The 24,746-nt window shown below is 36.0% G+C and overlaps 4 protein-coding genes across 8 annotated transcripts in view; 1 reads left to right on the top strand and 3 right to left on the bottom strand.

The window, feature by feature from the left end:
• Positions 1 to 131: 131 nt before the first annotated feature.
• Positions 132 to 2,502, bottom strand: LOC111487451. 2 transcript variants are annotated; one of them, XM_023134856.1, is made up of 2 exons: positions 1,308 to 2,502; positions 132 to 539 (listed from the first exon to the last, which is right to left on the bottom strand). In XM_023134856.1, the coding sequence occupies exons 1-2, from the start codon at positions 2,256 to 2,258 to the stop codon at positions 411 to 413; spliced, it is 1,080 nt and encodes a 359-aa protein (XP_022990624.1). In that variant the 5' UTR covers positions 2,259 to 2,502; the 3' UTR covers positions 132 to 410. The 2 variants fall into 2 exon arrangements, with proteins under 2 accessions (XP_022990624.1, XP_022990623.1); XM_023134855.1 differs by having other exon boundaries at positions 132 to 542; positions 1,308 to 2,493.
• Positions 2,503 to 2,819: 317 nt separating this feature from the next.
• Positions 2,820 to 9,214, bottom strand: LOC111487614 (histidine--tRNA ligase, cytoplasmic-like). Its single transcript, XM_023135076.1, has 8 exons — positions 7,793 to 9,214; positions 6,606 to 6,785; positions 5,775 to 6,032; positions 5,323 to 5,457; positions 4,660 to 4,941; positions 3,962 to 4,102; positions 3,115 to 3,489; positions 2,820 to 2,952 (listed from the first exon to the last, which is right to left on the bottom strand). The coding sequence occupies exons 1-7, from the start codon at positions 9,131 to 9,133 to the stop codon at positions 3,190 to 3,192; spliced, it is 2,637 nt and encodes an 878-aa protein (XP_022990844.1). The 5' UTR covers positions 9,134 to 9,214; the 3' UTR covers positions 2,820 to 2,952; positions 3,115 to 3,189.
• Positions 9,215 to 9,559: 345 nt separating this feature from the next.
• LOC111487615 (phosphoribosylaminoimidazole carboxylase, chloroplastic-like) lies at positions 9,560 to 17,845 on the top strand. 4 transcript variants are annotated; one of them, XM_023135079.1, is made up of 18 exons: positions 9,560 to 9,694; positions 9,786 to 9,848; positions 10,058 to 10,153; positions 10,280 to 10,495; positions 10,608 to 10,719; positions 11,165 to 11,227; positions 11,334 to 11,472; positions 11,888 to 11,943; positions 12,383 to 12,456; positions 13,808 to 13,955; positions 14,069 to 14,242; positions 14,958 to 15,042; positions 15,133 to 15,243; positions 16,207 to 16,304; positions 16,394 to 16,511; positions 16,721 to 16,815; positions 17,135 to 17,241; positions 17,346 to 17,845. In XM_023135079.1, the coding sequence occupies exons 3-18, from the start codon at positions 10,077 to 10,079 to the stop codon at positions 17,428 to 17,430; spliced, it is 1,758 nt and encodes a 585-aa protein (XP_022990847.1). In that variant the 5' UTR covers positions 9,560 to 9,694; positions 9,786 to 9,848; positions 10,058 to 10,076; the 3' UTR covers positions 17,431 to 17,845. The 4 variants fall into 4 exon arrangements, with proteins under 4 accessions (XP_022990847.1, XP_022990846.1, XP_022990845.1 ...); XM_023135078.1 differs by having other exon boundaries at positions 9,786 to 10,153; XM_023135080.1 differs by lacking the exon at positions 9,786 to 9,848 and having other exon boundaries at positions 9,583 to 9,694.
• Positions 17,846 to 17,965: 120 nt separating this feature from the next.
• Positions 17,966 to 24,746, bottom strand: part of LOC111487550 (phospholipase SGR2-like) — a 15,371-nt gene continuing 8,590 nt past the window's right edge. The window contains 8 exon segments of the mRNA XM_023135000.1: positions 17,966 to 18,497; positions 19,277 to 19,323; positions 21,397 to 21,497; positions 21,952 to 22,000; positions 22,861 to 22,923; positions 23,015 to 23,156; positions 23,607 to 23,755; positions 24,387 to 24,437. Of these exon segments, the coding sequence (XP_022990768.1) occupies positions 18,269 to 18,497; positions 19,277 to 19,323; positions 21,397 to 21,497; positions 21,952 to 22,000; positions 22,861 to 22,923; positions 23,015 to 23,156; positions 23,607 to 23,755; positions 24,387 to 24,437 (831 nt within the window). The 3' untranslated portion in view covers positions 17,966 to 18,268.

Here is a 24,746-nt window from a genome sequence, read left to right as displayed (position 1 = left end):
TATCTGTTGCTACTCTTGCTGAAAGGTAACATTCCAAATAGCAGCACCTATCAAGCTTTCAGATAGATTCTCGACGAAATATGAAAAGAATGCAAGAGAGAGAGAGAGAGAGAGAGAGAGAGAGAGAGAGGTTAGAGATCGTACACAAGTTCTATTATACATCTCCATCTCGAGAATCTATAAATCTTCATCAACCAAAAATCTAAGCTATTTAAACATAATTTTTGAGAGTATGGGAATGAGAGTCAAACTAAGGTCCAAAATCAAGTCTAGTGGAAGAGACTTACATATTCATTTACAAACAAAGCATCGCATAAAAAGCTTCCCATCAACTTCACTCACACTTGCATCTCTTACCTTATGATACACATGCAGACCTCCAACATCTCCAAATAGTTGAAAAAAAAACTTCACCTCATACTCATGGCAGGCCAAGAATTTGCACCTGCACCCGTCCATGAAGCTCTCACCTCAGGCACCCGTCTCACCATCGAGAAGGCTTCATTCAATCGTGCAGCCCGATCTGCAAATTGCGATATCTTCTACAAAACGATAGATGTGCACCAGTATAAGTTTTTATCTACATTCAATCAAGTAATGCAGAGAACGAAATGGATTTGTATGCCAAACCCAAAACCATCATCTGTTGCTGCATTCTACCCCAATTTTCCCCTCAAATCACCCATACATAATGGAAAAGTTATAAATGGCTGAAGCCTATAATATAACTAACTATTCTCACTGCATTCTGAAAGTTTCCATCTGGCAACCCAGATAATCAAAGATAGTCCACATCAATTTCAACGCAAAAATCACATCTAATAGAGAGAATTTATAATGGATCACAGTTTCGTCCCACTGTCAATCAAAGGTTATAAATATTGTTCTTCCAAGAAAAAAGTTTCTAATAGAGCTGACCCACAAAAGGAAATTAGAAAAGTTGAACAATGAACAGAAGTGTAAGATGTCTCAGAGTTGGCACAAATAGAGAAGGGTGTAGTGGGGTTAATATAAGGCACAAATAGAGAAGGGTGTAGTGGGGTTAATACAAGTTTCTGCCATCAATTCTTTGAGGGGAGAGCTTTCTGTTTTAGATAACTTAGCACCATCTCATTCACAAGAACGTACGACATACTCGAAAACAAATTATGTTGCTCAAATTTGAACTTAGTACACTATTCAATGGATATAGATAATGTCGACTAACAGTTATATCCAGAAAGATTACTTTTTTAAAAGATAGAGAGAGAGAGACTGCCAATTGAAAGAGCTTCACCAAATTAGGAATATGATAATCAATAACTAACCTTATCATCCACAGCAATCTTCAACTGAAGGCTGGTAGTTTTCCTCTTCATCTTGTACAACCTACGCCCCAATATCACCATTCCCATGAAAGCAACAGCCACAGAGAAAGACCAGGCAGGGCTCGCCTTTAGAAAGAAGTACCTCAACACCTGAAAAGGAACCTTCCACCACACAACCCTCCTCCTCTGGGTGTCTATCTCACCAGATTTTGCCTCCACTTTCACTTCTTCTGTTCCCACATCTATTTTCTCACTTGATTCTCCATCTTCCCCACCCAAATCCTTGTTCAAAACATCATTTACACTGTCTATATGATCGCTCTCTTTTCCATAGTCTCCAAATTTCAAGGAAACTGACTCATTTCCAATCGAATTAGAATCCAAAACCTCATCCTGGCTCCCAATTTCTTCACCAGGACCTTCGGATTCCATTGGGCTGCACAAGTCCTTCGCAGAAAGCGGTTCATCTCTAGCAACAAAAGCAGAGCCACTAAATTTAACATCGTCAGACTCACGTCTCTCCAAATTCTCAACGTCCGTCGCAATTTCTTCGAAACCTGTCACGCTTTTCGTAATATCTGCAAAACCATTCGCATGAGATTGGTCGTCCAAAAGGCCATCGCCCGAATCGGACCCTAGTTCACTCGTGCTTCTCCGAGAATTCCGATTCTCCGAATTAGTATCGTTGGAGTTTAGGCTTTCCAACTCGACCAAACACGCGTCGTTTACAGTAGACTCCAGGGAAGTCTTTGCATCGTTTTGGTGATCACGAAGAGAGAAGTAATCAAACCAGATTGTGCTTCTAGAGCCTGAATCGCCTTCAATTACGTGAAAGAACCTCGAGTTCGAATCAGGAAAATTGGAGTGAACTTGGGGGAAAGTGTGGGCATACTCATAGTCATGGAGAACCTCCCAGTCGTGGAATTCGCTTCCTGAACCGTCCTCCTCCATGGCGGTGGGTTCTGGAGAATTACACTAGGAAAAGGCAAAGGCAAAGGCAAAGGCTATCTACAATGTTCTATGGCAACAAAAAAATGATTGAAAATGGAAGGGACGGAGAGAGACGGAAACGGCCAGAGTGGTTTTTATGTGTAACCCACCAGTTGTTACTTGTTCGTCCAACCTTTTATTAGAAACAAAACGCCTAAACTCACTCACTTGATTCCTCTCCTTTTCCCATCTTCTAGGTTAACTTATGATACAATCTGCTACTCAGTAAATACATTTAACTGAAAATTCACAGATTTATATAATATTATGGGTTGGGTTGCAGGTTAGGTTCTTCCAAGTCTTTTTTTTACCGAAGAAAATTAACTGAGGCTTGGAGAAAGCCAGATATAATAGAGGAACCATAAACTTATATCTATTCCGTAACCAACTTCACAATCCTACTCTTAAAAATTCAACACTAACTTGTCATCTTTCTCAATTTCTGTCTCTTACTATATTCACTAGAGATTATGTAACATAATAAAATGAGGCTAAAAAAAACCTACCTTGCAACCCAAGACATGAAAAACCATATTTAGGACATCTAAAGCATTTATTCCCCAAATTTTACTAAATTGATACATACATTTAGTATAAATAATGCATGTAATAGGAATAACTCAAAACGGAAATCAGCCATCTATGTCAACAAGTTCACAAGCAAAATGGATTACAAAAATGGATTGTGTGTCAGTCGAGTACAGCCCAAATGTGAGCCACACACTAAATTCTTGCGCGCGCACACATATATACCAACCAAGGCTGTGTATTAGAACACTTGTGTATGTAGATCTCAGTATGCAAAAAAAATAAAAAAAAGTCAGCGAAAAAGTAGTTCTTCCTGACGTGGGATTGAAGAAGACAAGCTCTGCATTTTGCAACAGCAATGACATCAAGGGGCCAAACGCTTCTTCAGTTCATCAATGATATTGCTTCTAAGAATTGTTACTTCTTCGAAGGTTTCCACGTTTTTCAACTTCACAATCCCCTCACTCACTTCACGTTCCCCCAAAAATACTATCCAAGGGATTCTCGACTCTTTTGCACGATCAATATGTTTCATCACTCTTTTATTGATCAGGAACTCTGCATTCAGTTTTGCACTCCATATCTCACTTGCAAGCTCCGCAGCTTGTGTTAAATCATCTCCCAATATGCTCACTAAAATTTCAGTCTTAGTGGCCCGAGTAGTCTGCAAAATCCCATCAGTTGAATTCAATGAATAGTCCGTTGACAAAGACAAGTAGAAGAGTTCAAATTTTATCATCAATCGGCTTTGATATGGAAGGTTGAGAACTCTCAGAAAACCACCAGGAGTTCAAAAGGGAGAGCACCCCAATTAACAGAGATAGTTGCTGGACAATAATTATACTTTCTTTCGGCCATTTAAATCAAACTTTACACAACCGGTAAAATCGCCCTGACTGAATCAGTAAGGTAGGCAAAGTTCGAAAAAAATAATACCCAGCAATGAAGATGAATTGATTCACCCCCAAGACTAGACCAGGAAAAAGATTAATCAAGACCAACTATCAGCATTACCTAGGAATTTTTATCCAAGAACCTTAACAAGCGGGCTTATGGAAAACTGTAATGACTTAGAAGCTCAAGTCTGATTAACATTCAACTACAAGAGGATTCAAATAAAAAGGATAAGTTATTACCTGATTTTGATCCTTCAAATGTTGTTCCATAATGACAAAAACTCGTTCAATTCCAAGACTGACGCCAACTGCTGGGACCTGCTTGGAACCAAACATTCCAATAAGATTGTCATAGCGTCCACCAGCAGCAATAGAACCAACCTGCGAACATAAATGATCAGTTAATTACATCCTCTCAAAGCGTCCAAATAAAATACGTATTAGGAGGCAGCAAGGTAACATGATGATAACTTCGTACATCATTGCAGGTAATAGAACTAAGGAGAAATGATCTTAGAGAGCAAAATAATTTCCGTCAGATGTCAGTAAAGTATCATAGCTGCATAACTAGATTATTCTGGATATGAAAGCAACCATCTATCTCAAAATTTTCTATTTTAAAAGTCCACGTATAATTTTCAAAAGCAGTACACAGAAGAAGTCAGAGGGGGATATCAAATAATATTTCTTACGAAAAGGAAGGGCCAGGCTCCCAGACTAACTGTGCAAGATTGTATATCTAGCAATTCTTCAAAATAACAGAAAGTTGAGTTCATTGATTGCTCTAACACAACAAAATCCCCCCAATAACTGGTAGTCAAATTATCAAGGAAAAATCTCAAGCAGAGTTAAAATTAGTATCAAACAACAGCATATGCATAACAAGTCAAAAGCAAGGGATGTACCAACCAACATGATGATGACATATAGAAACTTACCTGGGTACCACCTTTAAAAATAGCTTCATAAATTACTCCAGTGTAGTAATCAAGACCTCTGGCAAGACTCAAGTCAAAGACCACTTTGTCAACACACTTTGCCTTTTCTAGAGCACTAAATAAAATCTCTAGTTCACTCAATGCACCAGAGGATCCTTTATTTTGTAATAATGGGCTCTGCTCCTGCTTAAGCTTAGCTAGTAACTCCAAAGGATGTCCCCTTTCCTTCACAAAATCACCTATTCTTTCAGCTATCTCCAGGGCCAATCCTTTTTCCTCCACCTGGCAAGTAAACATTACTATAAAATTGAAGTATAATAAATCCATCTTTGTTATGGCTAGATGGAAGACAAAAAATGCAAAACTAAGAAAATGGAGTAAATGTAAGAGTTACCTTGCAATGGAAATTAAGTTGACAAACTAAAAACAAAATCAAATTAGAAAAAAAAAACTAAACAAATGATAATAACCAAAATGAAAAGAGCTTTGACTTGAGTGAAATGCAATTATGCAAATGTATGTTACCACCAAATTTTAAAATTGGCGAACGTAATCTGCAATCAAAATAAATCAGATAACCAAAAGAAACTAAGAGGGTAAGGCAGAAAGAGGCAGGCATGCTCAATAAATAATAAAATTGTGGTCAACAGTAAATTTAATTACCATTTCTCTTTTTATCTGGTCAAAAGACTGCTTGTCTAACTTGTCAATACTCGAACATATGGTTCTGAACTTTTCAGGTGGTACTCCACAAATTTCTAACATTCCATCCAACAGCTTTCGATGGTTCAATTTTATCTGCAGAAGAAAATGTGTACAATATAGATTAGGCTAAAAGTTTAACCACAAAGTGGTGTCAGAAATAAATAGCAGTAACAACACAGAATTGACTGAGCAACCCTGAGATATAGAAAGGAATCCTGGAATCCAGGAATCCAGTCCACTCAAGCAATATGATAATATGGGAAACTGTGCTTAATATATATTGGCTTGATGTTTTGTGCTATACTTACCAATTTAGCATATTATTCAAAATTACTACAGATTTATAAAATTAAACAAGCAAACAAATACATTGAGTTATATTATGCAGAACAATTAGTAAAAAAGGCTACCTCATACTGTCCAATGTTCAGCTCATCAAGTAGCTCCGTTAGTATCTTAATAACCTCAAAATCTGGTCCCATCTTTTCATATTGACCAGCGATATCAAAATCACACTGATAAAATTCACGGAATCTTCCCTTAGATGGGTTGTCCCTTCTATAAACTTTTGCTATTTGATACCTTTTGAATGATGTTATACCATTCATGGCAATGTACCTAGCAAACGGAACAGTCAAGTCATATCTAAGCGAACAGAGCTCCCCTCCCTGTAAACGGACTGAAAAAGAAATTACAATGATGGAGAACAAAAAAGGAACAACAAGTTATTCCTCTGTCACAAAACTATTCCAACAATCATAAAACTTGATAGAATAGAGAGAGCTAGACAGTCACAGAATAAACAGAGAAGCATTAATCCAATAATAAACAAATAAAATGAATAACATACATAATACCCAAAAAATTAGATAACCTTGACGTGATAATAGCATGTTAAGATGCTCAAAAAAGCTCCACGATGCATCATATATCAATGCAAATGCTAGTATAAATGGCATTAATAAGCCAACAGATACAAGAACAATTAAAAATAAATAAAGTTCCAAAAACTTCAACAGTCAACTAACCATTATGCTCAACAACAGATCAGAATATTTTTAGTGGATCGTTAATCATGTAATTATTTCATGAAGCATGAATAAGCATGAATAGACACTCAGAATAATGGAAGAAAATAAATTGGGATAAATATCCCAACAATTTATGTCTAAAAAACTTGATTAGAGAAACAATGGTAGTGTCTGCTAACAGTTAAAACAAGTAATAACATCTACTATAACCTGATCAGACAGATCATAAATCAGCTTGGAATCTTCTCCATATTTCCCCATGAGTGTTTCTCTCAACTCAAAAGCCGGAGTATCCAAGGCTGTGGCACCATGGCGCTCAAAAACCCCCTCTATAATTGAAAATGCTTTCTTTCTAATTGCCATTTGTTCTTTTGCAAAATCTCGAGTGCCCTAATATGTAAGAACATTAAGTTGAGTTAAAGTAACAAACACCTTACTCAAGTTAGAAAGAGGGAAAACAATAAAATATTAAATCAAATCGAAAGATAACAGTATTAACAAAAGCATGAAATAGATTTAGAAAACCAAAATAATGCCTAATCCTATAGCTGTATCCTTCCAAATGAAAAGGAATGACTCACTTTCTATCTTCTTCTCTAAATTGAGACTTCTCAAAAAGACAAAGATAACATACTGATTAGTGATTTCAGAAAAAGAAAACTATTGTTATTCTCTTTACTTTACATAGAAAACCAGAAGTGAGCACTCTCAATGAAAGTTGGATTCTTATCCAAAAAGTGGAAGTGGAAGAAGAAGAAGGAGGAGAAGTTTAGTGTTAAAAAGAAAATAGTGTCTTCCTTTTTTTCTCCTTTCATAGAAACCTGGCGCATGCACAAGCCAACTACTGCACGCTAAGGTTTCAAAATAAACTACTGTAATGAAGCATAATATAAAAAATTTGCAGCCAAAAAAATTGAATCATCACTTTTCAGTAATTTGGTTTGTGAGTAACTAGTAAGTATATCATGTCTACATGTAACAACAATTTCAACTGATATAAGGCTGTATAAAATACCTACGTTAATAACAATGATCATAAAGAATATATCAAAGATTTTTTTTTTTTTTTGATAGGGAACAATTTCTTTGATGGACCAAAGAATTAAAATATAAAATGGATAGTAATGGTAAGTTTAGGGTATATGTTTTATGTAGTATTGTAGGAATATTTAGTAAAGGCAATACATTTAGCATTTTTAAACTGATAGTAAGAGGACGATTTCATTATTACCGTTGCTAAACTATGTAGCGGCATGCAATTGAAGACAAAAGGAATCAGGAGCCATGAAAAAAGGATGCCACTATTCTTCTAATGAGATTCCACTTCCTAGACCAAAACAAAGGGAGGATGGCTAAATAGCTTGGAATTTAGGTAAAGTTCTGAAGTACGGTATTACCTTGGGAAGCTTTGGTAGCCTCCTACTTTCGTTGCTTTCAACGATCTCTCTGATTTTCATCAATAGATTATCAAACTCGGAAGCCTTTGGATCCAAAAAGGATAAAAGATCTTTTACTGAGTTCTCCAACCCCAGATCACCACTTTCACCCTGCAATCTATCTTTAATCAATTGAACAACCACGCTAGTTCCTTTACCCAAGACTGCTTTTTTCTTCTTCTCACTCTTATTTAACACCTTTTCATTAGCTCGATTCATGTCAACATCTTGACCCTTTCCTATCAATTTACCGCCTTCAATCGTTAAGAAGCCTGCTATAGCCTCCCAAACGACAATTTTCCATACAGTTAACAACAACACATTGACAGTATGGACAAACTCATCGTAATTGTCATCCAAAGCTAAATCGGAGACCAACCTATAAACCTTTTTGAGACTCTCATTACTGGGACATTCCCTATCAAGCAAACCCGCCAAACTCGCCTTCATATTATCATCGCTATTTGAATCCAAAATCAGTTTTCCTCTATCCAAACTACATTTTCCCAAGTCCCACAGCATGGCTGCAAATGACAACAATGCGGTCCGAACAGTATCCTCGGTCCCAGAACTCATAGATCCTCCTTTCCCAATTTTCACATTAGAATTCAACTCAACCCGCATTTTCGAATGCACCAACTTAGCTTGCTCTCTCAAGCATCCGTGATTCTTTGGGATCTTGGAAATAGCTCCACTCTCGATCTTACCCACCAGCTTAGATCCATTTAGTAATACCTTCATATCATTAGCGACTCCAACCTCCTCCTTTGAAGCGAACCCATCACCCGAGTCCATCAAATTGAACACAGACACGTCAGCTCTAGAAGCCTCGCAAGATATGCCCGCCACAGCATCAGCAATGGAGGATAATGCTGCTGATTGATGGTCTAACAACGCGCAAACTCCGTTCAAAACATAACACGATTGCTTGAACACGGATAACTCCTCGTCGGTCACATCAAGTGACTCAAATTGTAAAGTTTCTGGCTTTGAATTGAGTGTCTCCGCAATTAGAACAGGAATAACCGATCGAATACCGGAAGAACTAGAGATGATGAGCTTGTTCAGGAGGACAACAAGGGATGCCCTGGCTTCTTCGCGAGTCAGGTAATCAGGAATGACGACTTGGTGCTTGACGGATGCAGCATTTCGATTGTTCGACGAAGATGCAAGCCTCTCGAGGGCTGATGAGTCGATCCGAACCAGAGCAAAGCCATGGGCAATGGCATGGATGGAGCTAGATGAAAGCGATGAACCCTTTCCTCCAAGCGTAATCACGGAGACCTCAGCAGGGTCCGCCATTAAGGATTAATGGAGGAAGAACCTTAGGAGTGAAACGGGGCGGGGAGAACGTTCGGAAATGAATTTTGGCGATGGTAATTAGGGTTTTGGAGGTGAAGGACGAGGCAGTGGAAGAACCGGACGTATAAAAAACCGAAACCATTAAACCGGACCGATATGATTCGGATTCTATTTAAGAACAGTTAAAACTTAAAAGCTACGGCATCTTTTCTTTTTCACAATCAAATTCCATTTAAAAGTACTTTAAAAAATAAACGTCTCGCTTAACAGACTTTGGACGGAGGCGCTAAAAGAATTACATGGTTGGTGGTATTTTTGTGAATCAATGTGCGGTAAATAACAATGTAAACGGTAAATAACAATGTAAATCAGGGGTATTTCGGGAAGGAAAAAGTATTCTCCATATATCCTCAGACCCCTGGCCGTGCAGCTTCCCATTTATAGTATTAGTTGCGGCATATTGAGCGAGACAAGGTAAACAAAAAGACGGGGCCCAGACCATCTGCAAACACTCCCCGCAGTTCTTTCGTCTCCAAGCTTCTGAATCCATTGGAGTTTCAGGTTCTTCTTCATCTACTTTATTCTGCCGAGTGTGTGTGTTTTCTTCAGCATCGCCTTCTTCTTTGCTCAATTCACCACCTTCGTTGTTCAGTGGTTTCGAGCTTAGTTGACTGCAGGACACTGTTCATTGTTGTCGACTCACCACATTCCACCAGTACGTAGAAGACACAGTATTTTATACTTTTCGTTGCAATTTTCAAAGCCTTGACTTTCCCATATGCTCCTATCGAGTTCCTGGATGGCTTCACCCAGCCGCCCAAATTATGCATTAGTTTCGGATATTACACGCACACCCTCTCTATCTTCGCGAAGAATTAAAGATTTGAGTTGGTTTGTTGATTCAAACATCATCCCATGTTATAGTTTCCCTTCACTGCTAAAAATGGCCCAGCAACTACAACGGAAGAATCAGACCCTACACTGCTCTGCATCACTTCATTCTAATGCCACTCTTCCCAGGTTTGTTTTCAGTTCACCGCACTTTTTTAGAATGACTTTTCCTCCAGATATGTGTTTGGTCCATTCGGGAAACAAGAGAAAGATATGGATTTTGATTACAATCTCTTCTGTGGTACTAACTTGCAGGAAAGATGAACTTCCTGTACATGGAGTTTCTGAAAAGGTTATTGGTGTACTAGGAGGGGGCCAACTGGGTCGTATGCTGTGTCAAGCAGCCTCTAAATTGGCCATCAAAATCGCAATTCTCGACCCACTCGTAAACTGCCCTGCTAGTTCTTTAGCTTACTATCACATGGTTGGTAACTTTGATGATAGTACCACTGTTCAAAAATTTGCTAAGAGGTATATTTTTTTACATTCACATCCTTCATGCCATAATATTCTTTTCGTGGCATGGATTTTCTTCCCTTGAAGGCTTATCGTAGTAACAATAAGTTCCATTCATGTTTGCTAGATGTGACGTATTAACAGTTGAAATTGAACACGTTGATGTGGCCACGCTAGAGATTCTTGAGCAGCAAGGAATTGACTGTCAACCTCGGGCATCTACCATCCGTATAATTCAGGTCTGTCTTTCTTCATGTGTACATTTGGTTTTGATAGGCACTCTATTTTAAGTGAAAAAATTACATGTCAATTCTAAAATTTTCTGTCAATCTTTTATTATTGGGAACCTGATGAATGATGGCTACCTCATTATGGAAATAGAGAAATGCATAATAGATATACCTTTAAAAAAGCTTATAGCCAAAAGTTTGCTTATAATGCTGTTATCTAGACTACAGCATAGATGTATTACAGTACTAGTCTCCTTCCTCTCTCTTCTTGTTGGTTGATATCAATTCAAATGCGAACTCATTTATTTGTTAAACACCTACCAAATCGTCCCTGCAATATGCTCAAGAAGATTAATTCCTCTGACCTCTGCTGTTATGTTTCTCAGAGATTGAAATCGATTGTCTACCATTTTTATTTATGATTTTTAATCCTTTCTCATCTATTATGTTACAGGACAAATATCTCCAAAAAGTTCATTTTTCTCAACATGGAATTCCATTGCCCGAGTTTATGCAGGTTTTATTCTCTACATGAATTTCTGAATGGTGTTGTTACTCTTGCTCTTATATTTATGTTTGATAGTATCAAATAACTTATTGACCGTTAGTGTTTCCTCCAACAGATCGACGATCTTGAAGGTGCAAAGAAAGCAGGTGACCTATTTGGTTATCCTCTCATGATTAAGAGCAGAAGATTAGCTTATGATGGACGTGGAAATGCTGTTGCAAAAAGTGCAGAGGAGCTTTCTTCCGCCATTTTTGGTGAGATATATCTGATATGCAATTTGTTTATTTCAGGTCCTTTTTCAATATTGAAAGTGCGATATATTAATAATAGTATGGAGTATGATAGTCAGTCTAATTTATGCAATTGTTGCAAATGGTCGCATAACTTTTTTAGAACAACATGTGGGAGTGGGGATTGGAATCTTTCACCTTTTGGTTGAGGATATATGCCTTAACTAGTTGTTGTATCCTTTTATTCATACTTGTAGTAAATTGTTCAAGAGTCTATGTAATACTTGTAGTAAATTGTTCAAAAGTCTATGTAATCAGGGATTTCGTACATTTGTTTCTTTTTACATCTTGGATTGTTTGAGGTTTTAATGTCTCTGTAATTTTATTTAATATGTCTATTACCTTTTATAATTTCTTATGCACTTGTCAATATGTCCAGCTCTAGGTGGATTTGAGCGTGGCTTATATGTCGAGAAGTGGGCGCCTTTTGTGAAGGTTTGTTTGTTTGTTTGTTTGTTTGTTTTGAAGGTTGGTTCTTAGCATGTGGTGTTTGCCTTGCTGATCATCCACTCTACTCTTCATGGCTTGCCTTTTTCTTCTTCTTCTTCTTTTTTCTTTTTATAAGAAACTAAACAATTTCTTAGAGTAAAGGCAAGCTCCAAGCAAGGAAGCTTACAAAAGGCTCTTCCAGTTAGCTTAAAGAACATTTAAGCTACAGTTGTTGAAATGAGCGTAGAATCTACAACAAGAGAAAGCCATTAAAAAACAGTATCTAGAATTCTTTTAGTTTACTTTTCTTGTGTTAGAATGCATGGATGTATATAAAAAAAAGGTCAATCCATATATGAAGTCTTAACCTAACCAGATTAAGTTTCTATTTGCATATATTTTATTGTTGATGAAATCTGATGTTTGCTTTCCTTTTGTGCGATAGGAACTTTCGGTTGTTATTGCAAGATGTAGAGATAACTCTATGTCATGCTATCCTGTTGTTGAAACTATTCATAAGTAAGTTGAAGGATACAATTTTTATATGTTCTTTCCTATCCCTTCTTGCGAACTTTCATTTCTGCCCTCTTTAAAAATAGTAAATTTGTGAGATGTATTGCAAATTTCATACATCATATGCAAGTGTCTGTAAATGATCAATTATGAAATGGGTATGTTGATGTCTAACTCATTTTTTGGTACCTATTTCTGTCTTTGTCTCTCTATTCTCGGGAGGATTATGTAAAGTGTTTTCTAGTGATGGGACATAAAAGATTCAAAGTTGAGGGGACCAATAAATTTAGATGTAGTAGTGCTAGGTTGATTAAACAGAGCAAAAATAGGTATTCCTATTTGTCGAATGATATTTGTGTAATCCTGTTAAATAAGGGAAATAGTTGACGTCCCTAATTTATTGGTTTGATTTATTTAGATTTATTTACCTAATATATATGAATTATTATTTAGATTCAGTTACCCAGTACGTAGGGACTATTATTTAGATTTATTGTTATAGGTTTATTTAGATTTATCTTATCTTGTAATTCTCTGAAAATAAATAAGAAAAAACAGCAGTGTAATTTAGACTTGCAACACTATTGATAAGTTAAGGGATAGAAATAAATTTGCCATGGTGAGAGATCTTATCTAAGGAAAATCCTAATTATCGTTTACAAAAACCTAAGTGGGTCAAGATTGATAGGTTTTAGTCAAATATTTGTGGAGCTCGAGAAGTATTGCTTCGTTTTCCTTGGATGCAACTTGCTCTCATGGGAGTATCCTTGTATGATTGATTATGCTTACAATTTCTTGACAGTAGTGTTAGGTAATCTCTTGCTCACATTGAAAACTACTATTGAGGACTCTTCTATGATCCTTCCCCTTCCTCACATCACATTAGATCTTCCTTTTAATCTGAGGTCAAGAGTTTTCATGCTTGTTTGAGTCCATGGGTAATGGGGGAGATCTTACATTTTGAGCCTTGTGCCTTGAACAAGGTGGTGGATTGGAAAGTTATTCTAACTCTTGCGTGCTTGCTTATCCTAGGTTGTTCGAGTATTAGCTTTCATTGATTTTTTTTTTACCACTTGGAGCAATTTTTCGGAACTCTTCTGGTATCATAGGCTCATTTCATTCATGAAAGAAATTATTTTTATAAAAAGGAAATTGTGAGATGTAATTGCACTGATCTTACATTACTCCTGTGCATTTGGACATCACAATAGTTATAGCTTAGTTTTTGGCTATCTCCTCTTGCTGGGCCGTTGTTTTGTTGGTCATTTTATGTATATATTTATGTCACTTTTTCAATGAAAGTTGGTTGTTTCGTAAAAAAATATTTAGGCATCACATTAGAAAACTTATTCTGTAGGGAAAATATATGTCACATTGTCAAAGCTCCCGCTAGTGTGTCATGGGAGATCAAAAATCTCGCAACTGATGTTGCATACAAAGCTGTTAGCTCTCTGGAAGGTGCTGGCATTTTTGCTGTAGAGTTGTTTCTGACAGAAGATGGCCAGGTTGTATCATCAATGTTTACTACTTGTAAAATTGAAGAAATCGTCTGATTTGCATTTTTCTTCCTTTTAACTCTGGGGTTAATGTACTACTTATCTCTTTTTATCTGTAACAGATTTTACTGAATGAAGTAGCTCCTAGACCTCATAATAGTGGTCATCACACAATTGAGTCTTGCAAGACCTCTCAATTTGAGCAGCATTTGCGGGCAGTCCTTGGTCTTCCCCTTGGTGATCCATCAATGATAACTCCAGCTGTTATTATGTATAACATTCTAGGTGAAGAAGAGGTAAATTAAGGATACCTTGTCCCCTTTTCATCTGTGATTTTTTCTTTATTTATAGAAGATATATTTCCTTTTTTTTGTGAGGCAATTTTAGGTGAGGCAATTTTATTTTGTTCTTCATGTATACATATATTATTCATGTTTTCTTTTTAATCATTGATTGTATCTCTGCATGGATAAATTTGCAAATTTGGTGTTTCTATCTTGAGTAAACTAGTCTGATTACTTTGGACAATGCATGGTGATGTGCCTTACTAACTCTCTCGGAAGTGGCTGCATCCTTGGAAGGTTCTATAAGTATGGAGGGCAACCTTAAAAAATTCTCTCAAATCTATGCAGCATATTAGCCAAAAAAGAAATAGAAAGAAAAAGAGACTAGGTACTAGGTACTTAAAAAATAAATTTCTTTATGTTAAGCAGCTTAGGAATATGAGACTAGATACTTAAGTGACTTAAATTCTGCATGTAAGTTTCAGTACCAGTGAACCTATCCTAGGATGAGCCTGAGATACTTAGAGGTCGTATATGATATAACACTATTTGCTAATTTTGGGGACATCAATGGTTAATCAACCATAATTAGGAGAAAGCTTTACCAACATCAATGGAAGAGCATCAGGTAAAACTTCATAGTAGAATAGATTTTGAATTTTGAATATGCATTTGGTAGGTGTAAGTACAACACGTCTGATAGTTATTCTGTTGCCATTTCTTTCAGGGGGAACCTGGTTTTATAGCTAATCAACTGATGCAAAGGGCGCTGAGTATATCTGGAGCTTTTGTTCATTGGTATAATAAACCGGGTTAGGCTTTAAGATTTTCTTCCGCTTAAAATTTTACCCCTTCAAGGATTGCAAAGATAACATTTAATCGACTCCCTTTCAATGAACCAGAAATGAGAAAACAAAGAAAAATGGGTCACATTACGATAGTTGGCCGTTCTATGAGTGCTGTTGAAAATTTGTTATCGTTAACACTTGATGAAGCTTCTGAAAAGCCTGCAGGTCAGCGTCCCTCCATGGTGCTTTCATGTTATAGTGTTTTATCACAAAAATAATCCAGTTTTCTGACATTCGATCATATATAACCTATCTTATAATGTTTTTAGTTAGAATTTAAAGTGCAGATTTCTCTTAAGGTGAAAAATAAAACAACATATGTATGGTAAACACAGAAGTTTTTTTCCCCATTTTCTGTCTGTTCTCTTTCTTGATGACCTGTTCCATATAAACTGCCTAAGTATTTGAAATTACCAACTGTTTGCCATAAAAATACGAAGATTATCTTATTTGTGCCCTATGCTCATTCTTATTGTCACTGAATATGCGAATTGCAGAAGTTGGCATTCTAATCAGTTCTTTCATTTATTCTTCACCTGGGTCATATGATCTTTTCAATGTTTACTTGAAAATGAAAAAGAAGAAAAAAAAAAAAAAAAAAAACAAGCTTTCACTCTTTCAAGATAGTTTATGAAGAGCTTTCCTTATTTATACCTCCACTTTTATTTTTTTAAAAAAAGTATAATGGATTTTACAAGAAAACTGTATCTTGTCTTATTGGTTAACTCTAAATCTAGCTTTTGTATCTATTAGTTTTTATTGAAAACTNAAAAAAAAAAAAAAAAAAAAAAAAAAAAAAAAAAAAAAAAAAAAAAAAAAAAAAACAAGCTTTCACTCTTTCAAGATAGTTTATGAAGAGCTTTCCTTATTTATACCTCCACTTTTATTTTTTTAAAAAAAGTATAATGGATTTTACAAGAAAACTGTATCTTGTCTTATTGGTTAACTCTAAATCTAGCTTTTGTATCTATTAGTTTTTATTGAAAACTTCTTTCCTATCCCTAAAGGAAATTGGTTTGCTTAATTTTTGGTTAGGTTTCATTGAAGTTGCTTACGTTTATAATACAAGTTTGGTCTTTTCCTCTATCTGATCATCTTTATTTCTTATTAAAAACATACTCAACTCAGTTGAGCCTCGTGTTGGAATCATAATGGGCTCTGATTCGGATTTTCCGGTAATGAGAGATGCTGCAAAGGTCCTTGACACATTTGGTGTACCTTATGAGGTTAATTTTTATTGTTGATGATTGATGCTGTTCATTGTGTGTGTATATATATGTATATATATCTTACTTTTTCTTCTAAAAATAAGCAGATAAAGATAGTTTCTGCACATCGGACCCCTCATTGGATGTTTTCTTATGCGTCGTCTGCTCAGGAGAGAGGGATCCAGATTATCATTGCTGGTGCTGGGGGTGCAGCCCATTTACCAGGCTAGTCAATTGAATGCTTCCTGTATAGATATAGTATTTGGACAGAACAAAAGATCTCATTGCTTTAATTCTAAAGGGCTGGTGAAATGGACACAATATATGCTTTTATTGCGCTGTCTTGAGTTCAAAATTACGTGGGTAATTGGTTACTGCACATTGTAAATTCACGGGATAGTTCTTGATGTGAAATCTGGTGCATTGATTTTCAGGTATGGTTGCCTCTCTTACTCCTTTGCCTGTTATTGGTGTACCTGTGCGTGCTTCGACATTGGATGGGATTGATTCACTTCTGTCTATTGTGCAGGTACTTTGTATTGGTTTTGAAATAATTTATGTTGCATTTGTTTGATTACGTATAAACATGCACGTCGGTGATTTGTGATTTGACGCTACTTCGTTTGTCCTGTTCTCTTAAATTGGATCCTAACCTCTTTCTTCAATGAGACCCAAATCTCTTTCTAAAGTTCTAGCTTTTATAGTTTTGTATCGCAGTCTTTAGTTCTGGCAGAAGTTCTTTACAACATTCAGAACAACCATCATTTTATTTTAGAAATTCTTGGTTCACATTTCACAAATGTGTATCCACGCAGCATTTATGATTGTTTTAAGGACTGTTCTTGCAGATGCCGAGGGGAGTTCCAGTTGCTACTGTTGCAATCAATAACGCAACGAATGCTGGTTTGCTCGTGGTAAGGATGCTGGGAGTGGCAGATGTGGATCTACTCTCAAGGTGCTGGCTCTTATTTGCTTACAAATATATAGTGGGAAGAAAAATGAATACCTAATTTTATGACATATGTGCACAATTGGTGACATGGTATCGTGAATGTGTAGGATGAGCCAATTTCAAGAAGACACCAAGAAAAATGTCTTGAGCAAGGCAGAAAAGTTGGAAAAAGATGGTTGGGATCTGCACTGAATCCTTTACCCCAAAATCATTAAGTCAAAAGAGCAGGGAGAATTTAGGTTATCCATCTCTATTGTGGATGTGGAGCTAGTTCTCCAAACTCATGACACAACCATACATTTTCTACAATGGAAGGCCTGTTAAGTGGCAGGAGTGTATTGGGGAAGTGATAAATAAGGAAAATAAATCAGATACCGGAATGATCCGAATGGCCTGTTTCTAATTTGCCCGTTTTGGTTGGTTCAGACAATTATTGAGTGCTGGAGAGCCGTGCTTTCTTAGTCCACAATTTTGCAAATTTTTTATCTTTTGAATAATCATTCTATTGAGTAGGTTCATCGTGGTTTTGTAATGGAAACAGGTCTTCTGGGAGATGAAGCATGCCAACTTTTTTATACAAGGAATAAGAATTGTCACCTCTGATGAACTCAATTCTTCATATTGTTGTGGATTTACCGTCAGCACAGCTTACGACTCAAATATAACGTGCGTTCTTCTACTTTGATGAGGTTTTAAAGAATAATAAATGGTTACATTAGAACTTCGCTACTTTAACCTCTTGGCCTGCTTACTCTCTATTACTGGCAGAGAACAGCAGATTGGCCTCATTTACACGTTTGAATTTACAAGTTACATATTATGATCCCCATTTGGTCTTCCTCTTTATGTACATGGAAAGAAAGGAGAGAATACCGAGTAAAGTGACCCCAAGCCCGCCAACAGCAAACCTCCCCATTTTTAAGGTGGAAATTTGCATATTCATTATCATGCCAATCCCGGTCGTTCAGCCTTCACTAACCTTGGAAGTTGTAGCTGTTCCTATTGCCTATTGCCTTTCGATGCTAGTTGTCTATCTATGATTTTTGATCATTTTCTTTGCTTTTCTAGAGAAGTTTCGTACCACATTTTCATTGGAAAATGTCAAAGAAAGCTCTTCTTCAATAGTTTCTCTGCGGTTGTACCAGCAATCATTTGAATCGGGTTCAGTATATTCTGGAGGTGTATCGGGATCTTCAAGTATATCTCGATATAAGTGTTTCAATATGAAAATAGCAGTGTCATGATCTCTCCAGTAGTTTCTGCATGCCAGAAACAAAACAATCAGAAGGTGGAACACAGCCAATTTACCAATGCACCTTCCTCCCTCCACTCAAAACTATTGCAGACAGAAAAAATGCCCTACAGAAACTGGATAAGTTGATTTTATGGTTGGTAATATCCACAACTGCTGAATTCGTTAGACATGTAATAAAAACTACCGACAGCAGTTAATATGTAGAGATCGAAAGCTTCAGGTCTAAAAGCTATGAACAGAAATTAATGTCCAAAAAGTAACTGATTCATTAGCGATTATGCATGAATTCCAAGATTTTTTTAGGGTCTTAGTACACCCCATTTGACATCATATATAAGAAGACCCCACTTATTCGATATTTATATGAACTAGAAGTTTAGAAGTTTAGAAGTTTATAATCTAGAAGCTAAGGGCTATTGACCATCTGATTTTTAGTTTTTAAAAATTAAGCTTATAAATACTCATTTCTAGCGATAAGCTCTTTTACAAAATCAAGCCAAGTTTTAAAAACTTAAAAAAGTAAAATTTAAAACTTGTTTTCGATTTTGTAATATGCTAAGAATTAAAATGTTTACTTAGAAAGATGAAGTTGAGAAATCATGAGAAACAAGCTTAATTTTTTAAAACAAAAAATGAAATGGTTATCAAATAGAATCCAAATTTCTTGGCAAGATAGGAAGAAAACAATAGTGTTTTAAATTTTTTTTTTTTTTTTCTTGATATATGTTATAGATTAGAGGAATTGGAACGTTATTTTGATTAAATTAGAGAGATGAAACTCACGTATGGGACTTAATGGCTTGCATATATGGATGCTCACATGTTTTATCCTGCAAGTGAACGAGATTTAATTAAAGATAGATCAGCAGAATGTCAGGCAAACAATTCAAGCTGGGTATAATTCACATAGAGCAAATGAAAGGATAACAACCGGATAATAGAGAAAAGAATAGCCCAAACCAATAGGAGTCAAGAAGAAACCATAGGAGGCCATATCGCAAGTTTAAAATGTGATCTAGCCACCATATTTTGCTTCTTATGCCTCCATGTTACACCATTACCTCCAAAAAAAGGTACATTAGCCCGTCATAGATCTTCTGTCTACTACAGATCCAGCATAGTTAGCATCCGTGTAAGCTTCCAATGCAAGGAAATTGTTTTGTTTAAACAAAATTCCTTTTCTTGAAGTTCCTTTCAAATAATGTAGCACTTTGTATGCTGCATGAAGGTGAGGCTCCACGGATCATGCATGAAATACTTACCGAGTATGCTATGTTTGGTCGAGTGTGAGCTAGATATATTAGCTTTCACTCTACCTTCTAGTACATTTCTCTGTCCACTACAGGTTCTTTTGACTCACCCAATTTCTGATGGGAATTCATTGGTGATGGTGTAGGTTTACATTCGCTTTTCGGTGTTTCCATTAATAAATCCCAAGTATTTTTGTTGGGATCTGAAAATTCCCTAGGATGAATATGCTACCTTCAATATCTAGAAAGTACTTTAGCCTTCCAAGTTCCTTGATCTCAAATTCTTACATCAATCTTCTTCTGAGTTCAATCTTTTCTTCTTTATTATCTCCAGTGACTATGATGTCATCTACATACACTAGAAGCACTGTAACTCCCTTTGTTTCTGAATGAGTTACAGTGCTTGATAAAGAGAGTGTGATCTCCTTCACTTTGCTTATATCCAAAGTCTTTCATTACCTTTGTAAATCTTCCAATCACGCCCTTGGAGATTGAGATTGTTTTAGTCCAGACAAGGCCTTTCACAATTTGTATACTTTACCTTTTGTGTTTTCAAAACCTGGAGGAATGTCCATGCACATTTCCTAATCTAGATCGCTATGAAGAAGAGTATTCTTCACATCTTAACATCATACTGTGTGAACTGCCCATTTAAATTGATAGCTAAAGATAACAATATTCTTACCGGGTTCATCTTTACAACTGGGGCAAATGTTTCTTAGTAATCTTTCCCACAAGTTTGAGTATATCCCTTAGCTACCAACCTTGCCTTATACCTTTTCAATATTCAATCAGCCTTGTACTTTACTGTGAAAAACCAATATCCAACTATATATTTTTTTCAATATCCAACTATATATTTTTTTCTTTTAGCCTATCCACAATTTCCCGTGTGTTATTCTTTTCTAGAGCATAAATTTCTTTTTTCATAGCATCTTGTCATTCCCTTTTGGATAAAGCTTCAGAAACTGTTTTAGGTATAACAATTGAACTATCGTGTAACGGGGATAGCCTTTCAAAAGAGATATAGTTTGATAGGGGTATAAGGGTTGTTTTGTGCATTCTTTAGTGGGTTTTCGGAGAGTTATGAGTGTGTCATTTATCGGTACATGCGTTGCATCTTCATTGTGAGTAGAGTTGGATGTTGGTTTATCATCTATTGGTACCTGAGCTGCATCTTTATTGTGAGTAGAGTCAAATGTTTGACTTGTAATCTGGTAAATGGAGGTAGATGTGAGAGGGTAAAGCGGCGCATAAAAAAGGGCTGGCCCGGAGAATGAAATCATTGCTTATAAGGGTGTGGAAACTTCTCTCTAATTACTAGGTAATAATATAGATAAATAAAGGAGCTCTTACTATTCAGAATAAGAAACAGATGACAAAAACATAACTCTTCGACAACGGATCCAAAAAAGAAGTGTCTAGAAGATCAAACCTCCCCATAAATCCTCCCGTTTCTCTCAAGCCACAAAAACAACGAGAAAGGCAGTCTCCATAATATGATATCCTCCTTGCCTTTGGTTTCTCATCTGAAGACTAACAAACATTTAAACTTCCAAATTTTGAATCATGTGTTGATGAGAACACACAGTGGATTTCAGGCAGAAGGAAAATACAGCATCTAAGTATCATACAGTAAAAGGAAATGCATACTTGAAGCATGTGATCAATCCGTCCTCCTTCACTTCCTGTCAATCTCTCCATCATTGCAACACCATAACACTTCAGTTCTCCTTGAAAATTCTCATCTCCTTCTACATTAGGTGCACAAAATATGAGAGAGAGTGAAATTTCACTTCATTTATTTACAAACATACAAAAAGAGAGGGAGGATACTCTAAAGACAGCTCATCTTTTTTCAAGAAAAGACAATGAAATTGAAAAATATAGCTCATAGCTATCATAAAGATCCTGCTTGGCACTAATTTCAAACAATAAGAGGGGCTCCACTCATGTATGAAGGAAAGCCGTGAACGGCAGTTCATGAAGGAACTTAACCTGATAATCTCAAATGAAGCTACTGGTAGCCGCAAGAAAGAACTGGCTCTCAGTTTAGAGCTCAATTAGTGAATAAGAAATACTGGTTCTCTTGACAACATGGTTACGTGCACTCAGATTTGATCAGTAATTGTTCATCCATATAGATTATGCACGTTATGTAACAATTTACAAAATCAGGCAGCCACCGCTTAGAAACTGATATATTACCTTCTAGACCATCTGCTTGTTTTGATTGGCAAACTGTGAGTACTTTCACCTGTCAAATAACGTAACTCAGAACCTTCAGCAATTTCTGGCATTAACCCAATACAAACTATTTATCTTTTGGAGTGTACTTATTTTTGTTTCAACAAAGCTCTAGAAAGATCCAAAGCCAAGCCCAAGTTAAGGCCAACTTGTATAATAACCACATATGTAAATACTAGCACGCAGAAATTGGCACCCTGAACTTGCTAACCAAAAATCAAGAAGTTTATTGACAATCAAAAAATAGAAAACCTTAAAAAATCTAGGGGAAACCACATTTAACCAAAACCATTTAGAAAAAAAATAATAATAAAAAATAAATAAATACAAATAGAAAGGAACTGTGCACATACGTGCATGCCTTTGAAGCAGTGAGAAACAAAATATTTGTTCCCTTATGAACACTTTGTTTCGTAAGTTACTCCACAAGAAATTTAAAATTAACCATTTTAAATTAATATAGTTAAAAGAACAAAGCATTTCAGTAACTATTTTATATCCATTATTCTTTGTGGATTGGGATGGCAATAACCAATGGTAACATGAGTTAGTGACTATATTCCACTACTTTCATTCCTGCATATAAACACCCCTTGAGATTCCACCCAAGAGAGTCTTCTTAGAATGAATTTTAACAAACAAAGCACTTCTTATCCAAATAAAAAAAAAAAAAAACTTGGGAGGTCAAAGTAATTACAATAATTCACGGTGTTTCTTTACATGATGTTGTGAAATCAAATGATGTACTACTCTTTTATAGTATGACGAAAAGATTTAAGAAAATTGATTTGAAAGGTTTATAAGAAAAATAAAAAACCAAAGGCAAGCATGAGAAGAAGACACAATCTTAGAAAGTCTAGTACAACCCACCCCCAGAGTGTGTAGATCGTCCTTTTTTGCCTGAGAACGAAGAGCCAGGTTATCAGTAAATTCCTGCATTACATGCAGGAAAATCTATCAGAATACCGAAAGGAAATTAAAGAATGACTGGAATTCACCATATCAATGTGATGAAGATATTTACACGAAATCCAATATGCAACCTCCTTCCACCTCTATGGAATGGTATAATAACAGGTCGTTTGAGCATGTACTCTTTGCATACAAGTGGCTCTATTCTGTATAAATCCAATAAAGCTTCCATTATACGTTCTCCATAAGGTATACTACCATAGTCAGAAACAAACAAAAAAATTCACCAATTTGAGACAAAAGAAAATCACAATCTTTTATTCTGTCATTTATTTTAATAGACACACATAACTTTGATTAAAAAAAAATAATGAGTAAGCTCAGAGTCTCAAACACATAGCAAATAAATGCTCTAGGATGCATTAACAGAGCCCAACGCCCGTGCAATGTGGTTGTGCTCATTGAACAAGTGGTTAGCATATAACAAATGGCTCCAAAAATGCCTGGTCGAAAAGAAAAAAGGTAACGTTTTCAAGTCAAATAAAAAATTGTGTAAACAAAAAGGAAGGGTTAATGAAAAGAAAGATGTCAATCAAATAACAGACAATGAATCACAAGGTAGCTGGTTATGAAAACATTCTAGCACTTAGAATGGTCAAATATACATTCTCTACTTGCTCATTACAAGGGTTGCTTTCACAGACCTGTATGCTACAGGATCAAATGGATGAAAAATGTTTAACATTTGTCGACAAGCTGGCATTTCTTCACTTATATTTTCTTCATCCCAATATTCTTTCCTTTTTCCTGAGGACCAAACAAACAAGCTTTTAGGATCGTAAAAATCATGGGGCTTACTTTAACAAACAATAAACTTTTAACAGCATACAAACCATATCTAGGAGCGCAAGTTGGAAATTACTAAATCAAAAGCTTTTCTGAATTAACTCCGGAATCAGGAAGATCATATTGAATATCAATAACAAAATGAATAGAGACTTGATGGTTAAATACCAAAAAGAAAGGTCTCCAAGATCAATTTTCATGTATAGCAAGTCAATCAATTAAAAACAAATCTCGCTAGCGTGAGAATTTCTTATATGTTCTGAATGGGTCAAGCAGCAAAATGGAGCAGATAGCTCTAACCAATTTAAAAGAAAAAACAAGAAACGAACTTTATCATTGATGGATGAAAAAGAATCAATGTTCAAGGATACAACCAAACGGGTTTAGAATATTAAAGCAAACAAAACAAGGGACATAAAACATCCCTAATAAATCCAGATGACAACCCAATACAATGTTGGAGCAACGTAACATTTTTATGGAAAGAAAGCAGATTTCTCTCAATAATCCTCAATAATCACATATCCAAGTAAAGAAAGGGGTTCCATTCAAGTAAAATAAAACCAAGCGGAAAATTACAAAAGAGCTCAATGATGAAATGAAAACAATGTCAAGAAGCTCAATGATAGCAGACATACCTGTGAACAGTAATCGTCCATTTCTTCTTCCCTCTGCTGGCGCAAATCATCCTTGAAAATTAGAAGAAACAAAAATGTGAGGGAGAGAACATTAATAAAAAAGAACAGAATACTTTTCCTTTTCCTCCAATTTGGAGCAAACCTAGCTTTTCATTCTATGGAAGGAACAACAATTTCATTTCCGTGTTCAACCCAACTTTTAATCGTTCAACAGTGGCTCTTGCATCACAGCAAGTATTTTCATGTTTACGGTTGAACAAAGGCACACAATTTCCCAGAGGAAATTGATAAAGAAAATATGGATACAGGTTAGAGTACATTTTAGTGAGCTTCAGCACCCCCCCCCCCCCCCCCCCCCCC

Source organism: Cucurbita maxima, unplaced genomic scaffold (genome assembly GCF_002738345.1).
Source record: "Cucurbita maxima cultivar Rimu unplaced genomic scaffold, Cmax_1.0 Cma_Scf00012, whole genome shotgun sequence".
Lineage (NCBI taxonomy): Eukaryota > Viridiplantae > Streptophyta > Magnoliopsida > Cucurbitales > Cucurbitaceae > Cucurbita > Cucurbita maxima.
Note: the sequence above shows the minus strand (reverse complement) of the source record. Positions and strands in the feature narration are given on the sequence as shown.

Bases quoted from the DNA above. Each gene is read 5' to 3' on its own strand.
- LOC111487451 (XM_023134855.1), bottom strand. From the start codon at position 2,258: ATGGAGGAGGACGGTTCAGGAAGCGAATTCCACGACTGGGAGGTTCTC. The intron at 543-1,307 runs GTTAGTTATTGA...ATCGTTTTGTAG, and splicing joins AGATTGCTGTGGATGATAAG to AAGATATCGCAATTTGCAGA.
- LOC111487614 (XM_023135076.1), bottom strand. From the start codon at position 9,133: ATGGCGGACCCTGCTGAGGTCTCCGTGATTACGCTTGGAGGAAAGGGT. The intron at 6,033-6,605 runs GTTATAGTAGAT...GTCCGTTTACAG, and splicing joins TTTATGATCTGTCTGATCAG to GGAGGGGAGCTCTGTTCGCT. The intron at 5,458-5,774 runs GTAGCCTTTTTT...TTTCTTCTGCAG, and splicing joins TGAACATTGGACAGTATGAG to ATAAAATTGAACCATCGAAA.
- LOC111487615 (XM_023135078.1), top strand. From the start codon at position 9,912: ATGCTCCTATCGAGTTCCTGGATGGCTTCACCCAGCCGCCCAAATTAT. The intron at 11,944-12,382 runs GTTTGTTTGTTT...TTTGTGCGATAG, and splicing joins AGTGGGCGCCTTTTGTGAAG to GAACTTTCGGTTGTTATTGC. The intron at 17,242-17,345 runs GTGCTGGCTCTT...GTGAATGTGTAG, and splicing joins GATGTGGATCTACTCTCAAG to GATGAGCCAATTTCAAGAAG.